The 15,113-nt window shown below is 32.7% G+C and overlaps 2 protein-coding genes across 2 annotated transcripts; both read left to right on the top strand.

Annotated features, from left to right (window-relative positions):
* The first annotated feature begins 336 nt into the window (after nt 1–336).
* LOC144848294 (uncharacterized) lies at nt 337–2,954 on the top strand. The gene is made up of 2 exons (XM_078705010.1): nt 337–2,570; nt 2,649–2,954. The coding sequence occupies exon 1, from the start codon at nt 337–339 to the stop codon at nt 2,380–2,382; it is 2,046 nt and encodes a 681-aa protein (XP_078561136.1). The 3' UTR covers nt 2,383–2,570; nt 2,649–2,954.
* A 3,162-nt stretch (nt 2,955–6,116) lies between these two features.
* LOC144848785 (uncharacterized) lies at nt 6,117–11,382 on the top strand. Its single transcript, XM_078705718.1, has 2 exons — nt 6,117–6,637; nt 10,394–11,382. The coding sequence occupies exons 1-2, from the start codon at nt 6,194–6,196 to the stop codon at nt 11,216–11,218; spliced, it is 1,269 nt and encodes a 422-aa protein (XP_078561844.1). The 5' UTR covers nt 6,117–6,193; the 3' UTR covers nt 11,219–11,382.
* The last annotated feature ends 3,731 nt before the right edge of the window (nt 11,383–15,113 follow it).

Genomic DNA, 15,113 nt, shown 5'->3' with positions numbered 1-15,113 from the left:
ACAAATACTGGATCTAAAAGTATACGAAGTTATTTAATACTGGATATAATGTTTGATTGAAGTGTTTATAAATTGAGTACCATTTGTAGCATACGTGTGAACAAGCAAACATTATTTAATTTCTAAAAAATGATTACTGGTATCGCTGAATCGTCGGAATAAGGAATATAATTTATAGGAATATTTGCGTAAATCTCAATTTGGTAAGGAAGTTCCAATATTCGGACGTCAATCGAGGTGCCTTAGTCAGTACTGTACTATTCCTATTATACCAACGCATAGGAACATCTATCGAACATTGTGTCTTATGATATCTTAAATCGACTACAAATTATAATGGCTCATCATCAACATTGTACATTGCTGTTTTTCAAGTGCCTAGTTATATTGTATAGTATATGTCACTGTTGTTGTGCACAATCCTATACTTTTACAAAACAACCAAAATCTGTGCTTGTTGGACAAGGAAACACAGCAACGTTATCGTGTGAATGGAGACAAGCATTGAATGAAAACCATGTCGTTTTCTGGTCAGCATACCCTCATGTTGGTGGGTCGCAAGCAATCGATAGGTCAACTTTAAAGTACAATTTAACAAATAAAGCAACATCTGCATATCTTTCTATTTTTAATGTTGATTACAATGATGTAGGAAACTACAGGTGTGATATCTCGGAAGGTGGTGGTCCATTTAGTCTTTCTGAATTTGCTTCTGTAGTTCTAGGAGAAATAGTGTGCGATCCAGAGAATGGTAATGGTGAGATTGGAACAACGCTGACATGTTCTTATTTTACTTCTTATTATTCACGTGATATTGATTTACTATGGTATAAAAACAGGAAACAAATTACATCAAAAGTAAAACAAAATAAAGTTATAAAATCAAGAGCTTTGACTGTTGAAGACGATGGAGCTGTATTTACTTGTAAAGCAAGAATTAGATCTCAAAATCAAGTGATAGGAACTTGTGAAACTACTCCTATTATATTAAGTATAGATGCAGAGATTGTACAATCACCACCAGGTACACTTCAGGTTGGAGATAGCTTCAACCTTACCTGCTTAGGGAAAGGTAATTATGATAATTATGAATGGACGTGGAATGGCGAACCAGTAGGATCGTCACCAAATGGAAGGCGATTTGCAATTGGCAATGTGGTTACTGTGACGAGTGTATCAAGCAGATACAATGGCAACACAGTTACCTGTACTATTAGTCGTAGTGGGCGTAACACAAGTATAGCAACATATACAGTAAACGTTATAGAACAAATGAGTACACGTTTGCAGTCGACATCTGGTACGCGTACGCGCAACTCAATTACGGTCAGACTATCAGAAACTAATGTCGCGCATGACGTTTCACCAGTAATGACTACACATTTATACTCGACACTAGGTACACGTACGTACAAGTCAATTACTGACCTATCAGAAACTAATATCCAGGATAATGATTCTACAATAGTAATCATTGTCATCATTGGCGTAGTTGCGATAGCTCTTGTGAGTTTGATAACAGCATTTATAATTTACTTTTTAAAGAAAAGGCAGAAGAAACAGTACGAAAAAGAAGAGACAAAACCCGAAAGTGTACCATTGGAAAAACCAGTGTACGGTAACACTGATCAAAATATTAACAGTTCTGAAATAGATAATCACCTTCTGTGTGAACATTTGGAAACAATGTACGCAGAACCTGACCTGTCAGCAAATGGTTGCCATGTTAAATATGACACGCCACAGAATGCAGTAAACATTGATAAAACTGATGATTATTTAGGTAAGTCAATGAAACCTAATGAATCAAGTGATGCTAAGCCGAGAAAAGCGACAAGCGCCGAAAGTACACATGCAATACAAGTAAAACCGATCAAGGCCCGCAGTAAAGAAATTATTGAAGATCTGTATTCTAAGCCTAACAAACGGAATGCGAAAACGCCGATCGAGGCCCACAGTAAAGAGAATATTGAAGATTTGTATACTAGGCCTAATAAACCGATTGCAAGCAGACCAACCAAGGCCCACAACGCTGAAGAAAGTCTTGAAGATCTGTATTCTAAGCCTAACAAACGGAATGCGAAAACGCCGATCGAGGCCCACAGCAAAGAGAATATTGAAGATCTGTATACTAGGCCTAATAAACCGACTGCAAGCAGACCGACTAAGGCCCAACATGTTAAAGAAAGTCTTGAAGATCTGTATTCTAAGCCTAACAAACCAACGACAAGAATATCAGAAATAACGCACGAAGATCCTACTAAGAAAAACGTAGAAGGCTTAACGTACGCAGATATAGAGTTTACAAAAGGTGGAACGTTCCCAGCCCCTGGACCACAGGACTACGGGCTTGATTATGCAACTGTACAGATTAAAAAGTAACGTAATATTGTTACGTAATCCTTACGTGTACAGTACTTACCGTTTACGCTGTAACAATGTTTAATACGTTTATCACATGTTGTAGAAATCAATATTATTCAACTTTCGATATGTTACGTAATCGTTTGGTCACATCGTTTATGACAGTTTTATGCAATGTGTATGTAGGCCCAAGATTAACACAGAAGGTAATATGACATACATCGCCAGCGACCTCCATGAAGGATATAGATTTAAATTAACAGACTATCACATTATCCAGGGAGTTGTACAACTCCCTGCATTATCTACGTTAACGCGGATTGCTGTGAGTTGTTTCTGTAACTTTGTATACAGTTGTTCATATAATTGATATAAAGTAGGCCTACAATACTATTCTATACATAAATAGGATGCATAGCCATTATATATACACACGCTTTTAAATAAAAGAACAATTGTTGGTAATTGTAAATATTAGATGTAAAGTCCAATAACTCTTAGATATCATAGCTTTAAATCCGTTTACTTCATAATAAACGTATTATAGTTGAATTCGGCTGCTTATTTATTTTGGTAGTTAAATTATAATAATCTATGTGTTTTGTAATTAACCTTGTCATAAATAAGTTACTTAATATTTCTATTTTAAAGAAACTGATGTAACCGTTGTATTTTAATGAATACTAGCAAACATAGACTTTCAGTTATTATTATTATTATTATTATTATTATTATTATTATTGTTATTATTATTGTTATTATTATTATTATTATTATTATTATTATTGTCGTCGTCGTCGTCGTCGTCGTCGTCGTCGTCGTCGTCGTCATCATCATCATCATTATCATCATTATTATTATTATTATTATTATTATTATTATTATAATTATTATTATTATAATTGATTTATATTGATTAGATAGCCTAATATTAGAAGATATTGATTATGTATTTGATAGTGATTGTTATTGTTTTTTTTTTCAAGAGCAAACCACACCAAAATAGATTTTCATTTTTATTACCATTATCATAATTGATTTATATTGATTAGATAGCTTAATATTATTGATTATGAAATTAAAGTTATTGATTATGTATTTGATATTGATTGTAATTGGGTTTTCAAATGAAAGCCAAATGTGTGAGTTATTTTTTGTTCTTGTATGAGGAAGCAAACTGGACTAATTATTTTGGAAATGAGGAGATTGAAACAACACTGACGAGATCAAGGAAGTACAGGAAACAATTAGTAAGAGTTATGAGTTATATAAACACTAATATGAATGTACGAGGTTAGATCGGTGGTTACATTAATTCCCTTTCTGTCGATGGTACTTTGTACAATTCTCCCCGAGTGTTCAACAAGTCCACACGGACTTTCGGAAAAAAGTAATTCAATATGACAGTAATTCCTACATGATCAAACCAACAAGAAAAATGAAATAATTGAAAAAGTTGATTGTTATTGATTGATTGATGGTTACTTTCCTGTGGTATTTCGTTCAAATCTTAAGCTCTGTCTACACTATCAAACTAGTTTGACAAAAAAGGTGTGATGTGCCCAAATATGGTAGTGATATTCCCAAAAATGGTAGTGGTATATCATGTCCATATGGGCACATCGCATTTTTTTGTCACATAAAGTTTAATAGCGCAGACAGAGCTTTAGTGTTTTAAAAAAAATGACCCACTTTTCTCATTTTATTTTAAATCCATATACAATTTAAATTTCAAAGATTTTTTTAAATCTTTGGTGGTTCACCGCCACCTTTATTCATTCAATGTTTCATTACATAATTCCTAAACATTTTCTACCTTTTTTCATTATTTTCTGTTTTTCCTCATTGATATCATGATTTTAACCTTTAGTATCATACCATTAATACAAAGTATTTACTTGTTAACACTTTTTGTTTTGTTAAATCCTCTATTTACAAAAATAATAATAACCAATTGTATATTAATTAAAATACTTATTATTATACTTGTTTTTGCTTTAGGTTTTTCTTAGCTTGTGGTTCATCAATATTTTACCTTGAATATTTATAAGATTGCACTGCGGTAATATACCGGTAGGCCTCCTGCAATGGTAACAAGTTAAAACCAAACCAACTTCTCTTTCTCGATACTGAAGTAAAACTATAATTTATAACGCTTTCGATTTAAATTCCAAAGATAAAAACACACAAAGTAACGCAAAAGGTCAAAATATGTTGTTTTTGCTCTAGATTTTCCTTCGTGGTTCATCAATATTGTACCGGTACTGCTGCAGGTAACAGTTAAACCCAAACCAAATTCTCGTTCTCCATAGTGATAGTAAACTCTAATTTAAAGACTAAAACTAACGCCTTCGAGGAAGCAACGGCAATGGAAGTTAAAGGGCGACATATTTTACTTAATTCGTTTTCTATGACACTAAATGGTCGCACGGACACTTCTGTTCCTCTAGGCCTATTCATAGCAAAAAACTATTCAAAACAAAAAAGTTTGATTTTTCAAAAATACAAAGAACATTGTACGGAAATAATAATAATAATAATAATAATAATAATAATAATAATAATAATAATAATAATAATAAGGAAACAAGAGCATATAAAGCTCTGTGTCTACACTATCAAACTTTATGTGACAACAAAATGTGATGTGCCCATATAATATGGACATTATTTATTTTTATTTATTTACTTATTTAACAACATATTTATACAGGATTATACACAATCAAGTAGAAATATACTTGTTTTGCATTGTGGTCCTGTCGACAAAAACGGATACAAAATCATATATTATGTCATATCACTACCATATTTGAGCACATCACACTTCTTTTGTCAAACTAGTTTGATAGTATAGACAGAGCTTAATGCTGGTTTGGATCAAACAGAGATCGGAAATGGAAACATCGGAACATAAAGGCTTGCTTCTAAAGTGTTCTCTATGTCTGGTTTTCACTTGGAGGGTAAACATATTATTATGTACACTTCCCAGGCTAGGTCGTAATGTATATTGTTACAGTATTTCTATCTATGTTCAATCAGTATTATAAAATGTAATTGTATGATTACCATTGTTTTGATAGCAGTAAATGAATTTTTACTAAACCAATCGGAATAAAATAAAAATGAGATAATAACAATTTATTTCAGTTAGTCTTTCTTCTGATGAGAGCTGTGCGTGTGAAGTATACAACAGTGTCATGGTAAACCAAAGTATTTTCATTTCGATTGTTTTGCTAAAATATTTCTAAATTCCTAATCCGGAGGTAATGAAGTAAATAAACACTATATGGGGCATCATTGTATTATTACTGGATAACATACCACGCAATATAATAATAACACTTATTATTTCAATTATTTCTGTATGATTGGATATTATTTGGTACAAATGAATCATATTGTGTCAGGTTTTAGTAATAATGTCTATCAAAGGAATTCGTTAAAACATCAACTATTCTTACATTGTAGTCATTACCATAAATGATTGGAATCTACAATAGTCCTATAAAATCTGAATTTTGATAAGGAAGTTAATTTAAACCGATCAGACGCAATATTTGGAGCTTTCACAAGAATGGCTCATTCTCAATATTGGACATTGCTGTTTTTCAAGTTTCTGATTATATTTCATATATTTCACTGCTGTTCTGCACAGTACTATAATTTTACAGAACATCCACAATCGGTTCTCGTTGCAGACGGACAAACTACAACGATATCGTGTGAATGGACACCATCATTGAATAACAACCATCTCGTAACATGGACATACGATCGTGTTAATAGTCCTAAACGAATTGAAATTTCAGATACAAAATACGCATTAATGAACGAAGCAACTTCTTCAAGTCTTTCCATTTCTAATGTTGGCTCTGGTGACGTAGGCAACTACATTTGTGAGATCTTTGAATGTGATTCATACAACAGTGTCTCATCTTCTACATTTGCTTCTCTAGTATTAGGAGAATTGACATGCAATCCAGAGAATATTGTTGATATAGGAACAACGCTGATATGCTCATTCACCTCTTCTGATAATTCATATATTATTAATTTACTATGGTATAACAACGGAAAACAAATAACTTCGGGACAACAACAAAACAATGATTTAGAATCAACGGCTCTGACTGCCGAAGACGAGGGAGGTGTATTTACTTGTAAGGCCACCATCGGATTTCAAAGTCAAGCGACAGGAACTTGTGAAACTACTCCACTAGTATTTCCAATAGATGCAGAGATTGAACAATCACCACCAGGTCCACTTCAGGTTGGTGATAGCTTTAACCTTACCTGCTCAGGGAAAGGTAATCCTGAAAATTATAATTACGAATGGACTTGGAATAACAACCCAGTAGAATCTATGACCGATAGTCGATTTGCAATTGGCAGTGTGGTTATTGTGAATAGTGCATCAGGCAGTGACAATGGCAAGATGGTTACTTGTACTATTAGTAGTAGTGGTTACAGCAGTATAGCGAGCTATACAATAAATATTTTGGATCATATGTCGAGTACAACTACACGTTTACCGTCGACACCAGAGAGGCATAAACGTACACAAAAACCAGTTACGATCGGACTATCAACACCTGATGTCCCGGATGACATTTCAACAACAGTAATGACTACACGTTTACAGTCGACACTAGATACACGTACGCAAAAACCAATTACGGTCAGACTCACAACACCTAATGTTCGGGATGACATTTCAACAACAGTAATGACTACACGTTTAGAGTCGACACCAGGTACACGTACGCAAAAACCAATTACACATCAACTTACAACACATAAAGTCTCGGAAAACGTTTCCGCAACAATAGACCTAATGAATACACGTTTACACACAACACCCGTTACTGTAACGCGTTCTATTACAGAAATCCTAACGGTTGTAATTATCGTAGTTGCAATTTTACTCGTCGTTTCTTTGATAATAATAATAAGTCTGTGTGTTTATATGCAAAAAAGAAAAAAGAAAAACACAACTCCATCAGATCGACTGTCAAATAATCTTGAGCACGTTTACGAATACATTACATCATCGAGCGCACACGTGACCACGACCGCCAGTGACACTAAGTATGATTATGTCATACACCCGTTCACACGCAAAACGGAGGAATCCACTCCCGAGTACCTTGAATTAGACGATGGTTTCCAAGATGGCGCACCAAAACCAGAAAGTAATACAGCGGCTGATTACGATGATGCTGCATTGGAACAAACAGATACTAATAACCAAGAGTACAAATACGAAAACGGTATGCTGCGTGTTAAAGGTATCAGAGAGACATAACAAAATAAGGTACGCAACTATCGATTTTCTACGCATGTAGTGGAACTACGATGACGTCACATTGGTACGTACATGGCGTTGTCTGCTGATGAACGAGTCAATCCTGTACGAAAATTGTCTGATTTATATCTAAAGCAAACGTTAGAAGCATACAGTATGAAACTTAATCAAATCAATCAATCATTGTATAGAAACCACTATCCCCACAGAGGTGGGGATAGTGATAGATAGTTAACATATAACAAGACATATCTGCGAAGATAAACAAGTAAATTGTAATTCTCATTATAATGGACTGCACCATGGATCTAAGTTTTTAAAAGGATATGCTTTTAAATAAATTGTTATATAATATTATAACATTTATTGTATATAAACTACTACCACCACCATGGTCTAATATAAATCTAAATAAATAAGTGTACAGTTATATGCATTTAAAAAAAGATTAAACTGTAGGCCGTTATAGCAAAACATTGTAAGCTTGTATAGACGCAACTAAAGCGAGTTGACCAATGACAAGCGACAGTTCGAATAATACATTGCTTATGATTGATCAAATCGCTTACGTTGCTTTACGTCCTTGTGTTGCGTCTCTAGTAGGAACCATTAGGGGAAAATGTACGCAATAGTAGTACAAAAATTATATATTATTTAAGGAAGCAATATAGATGAACAGATTATGGTTAAATAACATAGTATAAAATGACTCCATGTAACGAGGGGAAAGCCATGCTTCAACGTTGATATCTATTTGATCATTATCAGGAATCGATGATCAAATAAAGATTGAAACGTTGAACCGTGGTTTGCCTCTCCTTATTATTTAAGGAAACAATAACACTAGATTATTAACGAGCAATATGACTAAGAATAACACAGGAATTAGGAAGGCAGGAAGTTTTACGAAACTATTTTAAAATGAATTGATTTATCAAGTTGTCCGGTATCGTGCTTTGTTTTCACTTTCATGATGTTTCTAAGTGTACAATGAACGAATAAAATAATGCCAGTAAATTATATATCAACATATTGGAAACGAATTATAATACAATTACCCTAAATGATATAATGTATACAAACTTACATTGTCTACAAAGTTTAATAGTTCACCCTCAACATTGGACTATGTTGTTTTACAAAAATTATGCTTGATTACAATTAATTATTATACACTTGTTAAAAACAACCGATATCGGTTATCGTTGCGAAAAGACAAACATCAACGTTATCGTGATCAGAATTTTATGCAAACGATGTACTGAATATATGCCTGGTATTATAGATGGAGTGGTAAACTATTTATAAATTCAGAAACAAAGTAAACATAAATCTATGTATATGTTTCCATCTAATTGTAGCCTTACGTTAATCTAGTCAAACTAAGTGTTCAATGCTTACAAAACAAAGATGGTTACACATTTACTGTCATTACACCTAGAGGTCTAGTTCTGCAGCTAAATCTTGTTCCTTAGTTTAGAAAATCAAGAGAAGACGGCACTTAATCAGTAAGTGTATCTTCTCATAAAAAGAAAAATATCATGAGTACATATTTTTAAATCAATAGTATGTTGAAATTACTGTATTTGACAATGCAGTGTTAATGTTCAGAATTGTGTAATTCTTATTCTTGTCAGCATTTATCAGGTATTCCTGTCGTGTGTGGCAGTAGATAGCAACTTAAAAGAAACAGGAATGATCCACCGTTCTAGTTCCAAGTTACTCTATAGGGGGCGGTATGCATTACTAGTTTTACCTATATAGAATGGAATATGTTAAAATAACTTTATACAGGTTACGTAGTTGATGCTAATATCACTTTAGCAGTACACAGTAATCAGAACGATTGAGTGTTACAGAGTATTACTTGTACCAACATGTACAGCAATTATACAGTATAAAGGAATACAGTATCGTTAAATTTGGTTTCCGATTCTGGATATTTTTTATTCGTATAATCTTGAATTTGATAAGTAAGTGAATCGATCCCGGAACTTAACCGTCGCAGTGTTTATAATGGCTCATCATCAATGTTGTACATTGCTGTTGTACAAGTACCTGGTTATATTGTATAGTATATTTCACTGCTGTTGTGCACAATCCTATACTTTTACAGAACATCCACAATCGGTTCTTGTTGCAGAAGGACAAACAGCAAAGATATCGTGTGAATGGACACCTAAACTGAATGAAACCCATCATGTTGCATGGAGATACTATCCTTTTAGTACAAGAATGGGTCAAATAATTGAACGTTCAACGTCAAAATACATTTTCAGAAAAAGTACAACATTTTCAAATCTTTCCATTTTGAATGTTGATCCTAATGATGTAGGACACTACCGGTGTCTTATCTCCAAAGGTGATGTTGTATACAGTTTTTCTGAATTTACTTATGTAGTGATAGGAGAGTTAACGTGCAGTCCAGAATATGATAATGGTGACATAGGAACAACGATGACATGTTCTTATACTTCATCTTTTACTGCATATTCTATTGATTTACTATGGTATAAAGACGGGAATGAAATAACTTCAGCAGCACAGCAAAATAATATCAAAGAATCAAGGACTTTGACTAGTGAAGACGATGGAGCTGTATTTACTTGTACAGCCAGACTCGCTACACATGACAATTTTGAAATAGGAACTTGTGAAACTACTCCTCTAGTATTGAACATAAATGCAGAGATTGAACAATCACCGCCAGGTACACTTCAGGTTGGTGATAGCTTTACCCTTACCTGCTCAGGGAAAGGTAATCCTGATTATTATAATTATGAATGGACGTGGAATGACAAACCAGTAGGATCGTCACCAAATGAAAGACGATTTGCAATAGAGAGTGTGCTTATTGTGAAGGATGTATTAGGCAGTGACAATGACAAAATAGTTACTTGTACCATTAGTCGTAGTGGTCGTGGCACTAGCACAGTGAGCTATACAATAAACGTGCTAGAGAATTTTTCGAGTAGGCCTACAACTACACAATTGCAAACAACACCAGGTAGACGTACGAAACGAGTCGTTACAAACCAACTATCAGAAACTAATATCTCTTCGGCTGACGAGCCCCCAACACTAATGGTTGTTATTAGTGTACTTGCAATTTTACTCGTAGTTTCTGTAATATTAATAATATACACGTATTTGCAAAAAAGAAACGTATCTAGGGACAACATAATTCCTTTAAATCGACCATCGAATAATATTCAACACAATTACGATTATGTTGCGTCTTCAGACACACAGATCACCACGACAGGCACTGGCACACACACGTATGATTATGCCATATATCCGTGTACACGCATCGTAGAGAACATTAGTGCTGAATACATTGAAGTAGAAGACAGTTCACATGAGGGCCCACAAAAACCAGAACAAAATATGACCCCAGTCGAGAACGATGATGTTTCCTTACAACCAACGGATATTTTCAGCAAAGAGGCCATGTACGAAAATGGTAAATTGCGTATCAAAGGCATAGCAACTTCTGACAAGGTGACAAGTAATTACGAAAATATTAAAACATCTACGCGTTAGAGAAGATGAGACGAGATAACTACGATGACGTCACCTAGTTGTGCATGAGCTAATAATGATACAAAAGTGTACGAAAATGTTAAATTATCATCGAGATTAAGAAGAGTTAGAATCAACATTTTAGATAATCGCGAAGATGACGTCACCGAGGTGCATGCGAGTAAAAAAAAAAAAATGTACGAAAATGCATCGGTACGCACAAAATCAGCGAAGTGTACCAAACGTACAGATACAAAAACAATGAAAACTGCACTAACGCATATTATCATAGAGACTTGTTTAAGAATGTTTAATCCCTAAATTAGAGGTTTATGGTAGGTATGATCTATTTAGTTTTAAGGTTTTTATTAGTGAAATTGTTAACTTTTTGCAAACTACTGTCCCTAACACGTACAAGGGTGTGACCTAAAAGTATTGTAAGACTAGTATGGGCCATGATACTTCCATGGTAAGAGAAATAGAAAAGTAGGCTAAATATATACGTTGAATTATTATAGCAGAGTATTAAAATATTGTAATTTTGTTTAAGGAAGTAAATCAAAAATTATTATATTAGAAATAATCAACTCTGAGATTAACATTAACCAGGAAAGGGAAGGAAGGAAGTATTAGAAAACAATGCCATATACATGGCTGCAGTCACGTGCTCAAGTTAGTGTTTACCGACCGAGCAACCGACCGACATAGTGAGCTGTAAATTCCCGTTGCACGCGACTAATAAATTAGCAAGAATTAAAATCGTACAGAAACGAGGAAAGAAAAACAGAATAAAGTGCATTGATAACATATCATTATTTGGCATGAAATAAGCAACAATACAATATCAATATATGCAAGTACACGTGATTGTCCAAATGGATTTTCCATGTTTCTATATAAAACTACGATTTTATACATCATTAAATTTCTATATAAATATAATTTAAATATTAAACTGTAAGCAACAACTTATTATTGATCGATATTTACACGTGGCAAATTAGTAATTTTGTGAATATATATTTAATATATTTCGTATCATTTATATAAATTTTTTTTTTATATAATTTTATATTTTTGCTTTAAAGCTACCATTTTTTACTACAATAATTTTAGACTAGTTCAGACTTCTTTGTCTTTCTTTTTTACAGAATAAATAAATAAATAGTATCAGATATCACAAATGTGTGAAGAAATACATTAAACATATTATTTTATTCTCTCAGCTTGAGTGTACTACTTACAGTACGCTCATGTAAATATATATGTAATTGAATATGTAATTAATTGTTTCTGTAATTGATTATTATAAGAGAGCAGACAAATTAAACTTAATTTAAAGTTAATTTTTTCCCAAATGTTATTGTACTTGTTTGTTGATTAAGGAACAAATGAATGGAAAGGGCATCAGTTGAGATCAACGTGAACGAGAATAAGAAAGAAAGTTGTAACAAAAAAAATGAATATGACTGTGTAAAATCAGCAGACAATCAAAACGATAAAATGACCACTGAAACAGACAGTGAAAATGAGTATGATTATGTGGAGACATCAGATATAGGGGCCACAGAGAATAACGGCTCTGTAGAATACATTGAGGTTGTCGATGACAACACTGATGCTGATTCCATGACTGCCCTACTAAAACAGAAACTAATAGGCCTACTGTGGCTGAGTACAATGATGCTTCAATACCACTAAACTAATTTCAATAAATACTAGAAAAATGATAAAGAGGCTGAGTACGAAAACAGTAAATTACATCGTCTTAAAGGTATCTGGACTTCGACGTATACGAAAACGCATCTGTACGCAGAAAACCACTGAAGTCTGCAAGGAAATAGAAGAAGCAAAACAGAACCAAACGTAAGATCAAAAACAACAATGAAAACTGCACCAAACAATACATTACATTAAACACCTATTTAAAAATATAAATATCTGCCATTTCAGTTTTCCAGGTATGATCTATTAAGGCTTTTGTTAAGTGAAATCTTTATCTTTCACTATTTCCAAAATACTGTTCCTATCCCGTGGATGAGTCTGACATATTTTCAGATACAAACAAAATCAATAATAATTATACGTTGAAATGTACAGTAATTAATTGGTCTGTTGTTTAAGAAAGTAAATTGAAATAAATTAGAGAGATCATTCAGTTATTTACACGTTACAAGTTTGTAATTTTGTGAATATGCATTTAATAAATAAATATAATCAGATATTACACACGTTGGAAAGAAAGCTATCTTACACTTAATTTTTATTAAAAGATAGAGAACAACTTTAACTTAATAAAGTTAATGAAGGAAAAACATTAAAAGTGAAACCATTAATTTATTTTAACTCTAGATTTGACTTGCCTTTCGGTTCAATGCTCAGATTAATGCTGCATTCACACGGAAGACAGCTCCGTTCAATTCTTTATAGAATGTATCCATTATTTAACAAAAACTTAAACTCCGGGAAACGGAACAAGTTAGGCGTACATTTTATTTTACGGTAATGTAATTATAGTAGGCCTACCTTATTCCATAATGAATAACAAAAAAGATTTCATTTAATATATAATTGTTTGTTTAGATTATGTAACTGATTGTTATTATGGGAGAGGAAACAAATTTAATAAAGTGGATTTTTTCAAATGTTTTTTGACAAATTAAAATATTTATTTATTAAAGTAACTGAGAGTAATAATAATGACAAAAAATGATAACGATTTTGGGAACTAAGGAACACAATATGGGTTTTATTATTACGATAAAAGAAAGTTCTTAATACTTTTTACACTGTAGGCCTACATTTAGAAAATTGGCAAAATAACTCTCTTAAAATGGACTTTGTTTAAAAGATATATAGAGTAAAGGAACGAATAATAAATTAATTATTTTTCTTATTTATTGATCAATAACCCCACATATACAGTAATATGCATTATATAAGAAGTTTTATAACTCGTGGACAACAATATCTTAATGCAAATAGACTAAAATTAAAACCTTAAGAACGAATTTATAAAACATAATGATGAAAACAAAACTAAACATATGGATGAAAAATAAATGAAAAGACATCCGTAATGATTAACATAAAAAGCCCCGAAATATTTTAATGGGAAAAATCATATGTATTTAAAAAAAATCAAATTAAAATGTATTTTTCAAATATAATATTTTAGTTATATAGTGTGCTAAGTAAAGACCAATTCATTTCAATTCAAGTAGTGGTCATTATTATATAATAATTACGACCTCTAGAGGAAGCAAAGAAGGGTTGGGAGCCCTCTATTTTAATTTTACAATGTTTATTTAAAAACTTTTCTAAATGAAATAATCGCGAACATTTATTCAATAACTATAATAGGCTTCTCTTTATTCATACAGAACCAGAAATACAAATGTGAAAAGGTATAAACGAAGATGCGACAATAACAAAAATCGTTTTCAACATTATGTAGAAGTAGATCTCCACAATACATTACAACACAGGGATACTTCAGCGTTGCGTTTTACTCAAAATCATCACTCTAGGGGGCGGTATACAGTTATACTACAGTAGTTTTACCTATTTTACAATAATGGAATAAGATATGTTTACAAAACTTTAGAGCGGATGCGCAGTTATTTTTGTATATAGCATGTGACCAGGTTTGATGTATCGATACAGTGACTAGATACAGTACAGGAATCAGATATCCTGTGAGTGTCTAAACTGAGTACGATTTCATAACAAGGCGAGTATCAACTAACAATAAGGTTTACATTATAAACATTATTGTTTGATCATCAGAATTTACCTACGTTTATTTGTGTACGTTTTTGTTTCATCACAAAATCTCTATTTTGGAAATTGATTTAAATTGGACTAAAGTAGTATTGGAAGCTGAACTAGAAACTACCAAGTCTCAGTGTTTATA

The sequence above is a fragment of the Antedon bifida genome, chromosome 7 (assembly GCF_963402885.1).
Source record: "Antedon bifida chromosome 7, ecAntBifi1.1, whole genome shotgun sequence".
Classification (NCBI taxonomy): Eukaryota; Metazoa; Echinodermata; class Crinoidea; order Comatulida; family Antedonidae; genus Antedon; species Antedon bifida.
The sequence above is the reverse complement of the archived record's forward strand: the minus strand, read 5'-3'. Positions and strand labels throughout refer to the sequence as shown.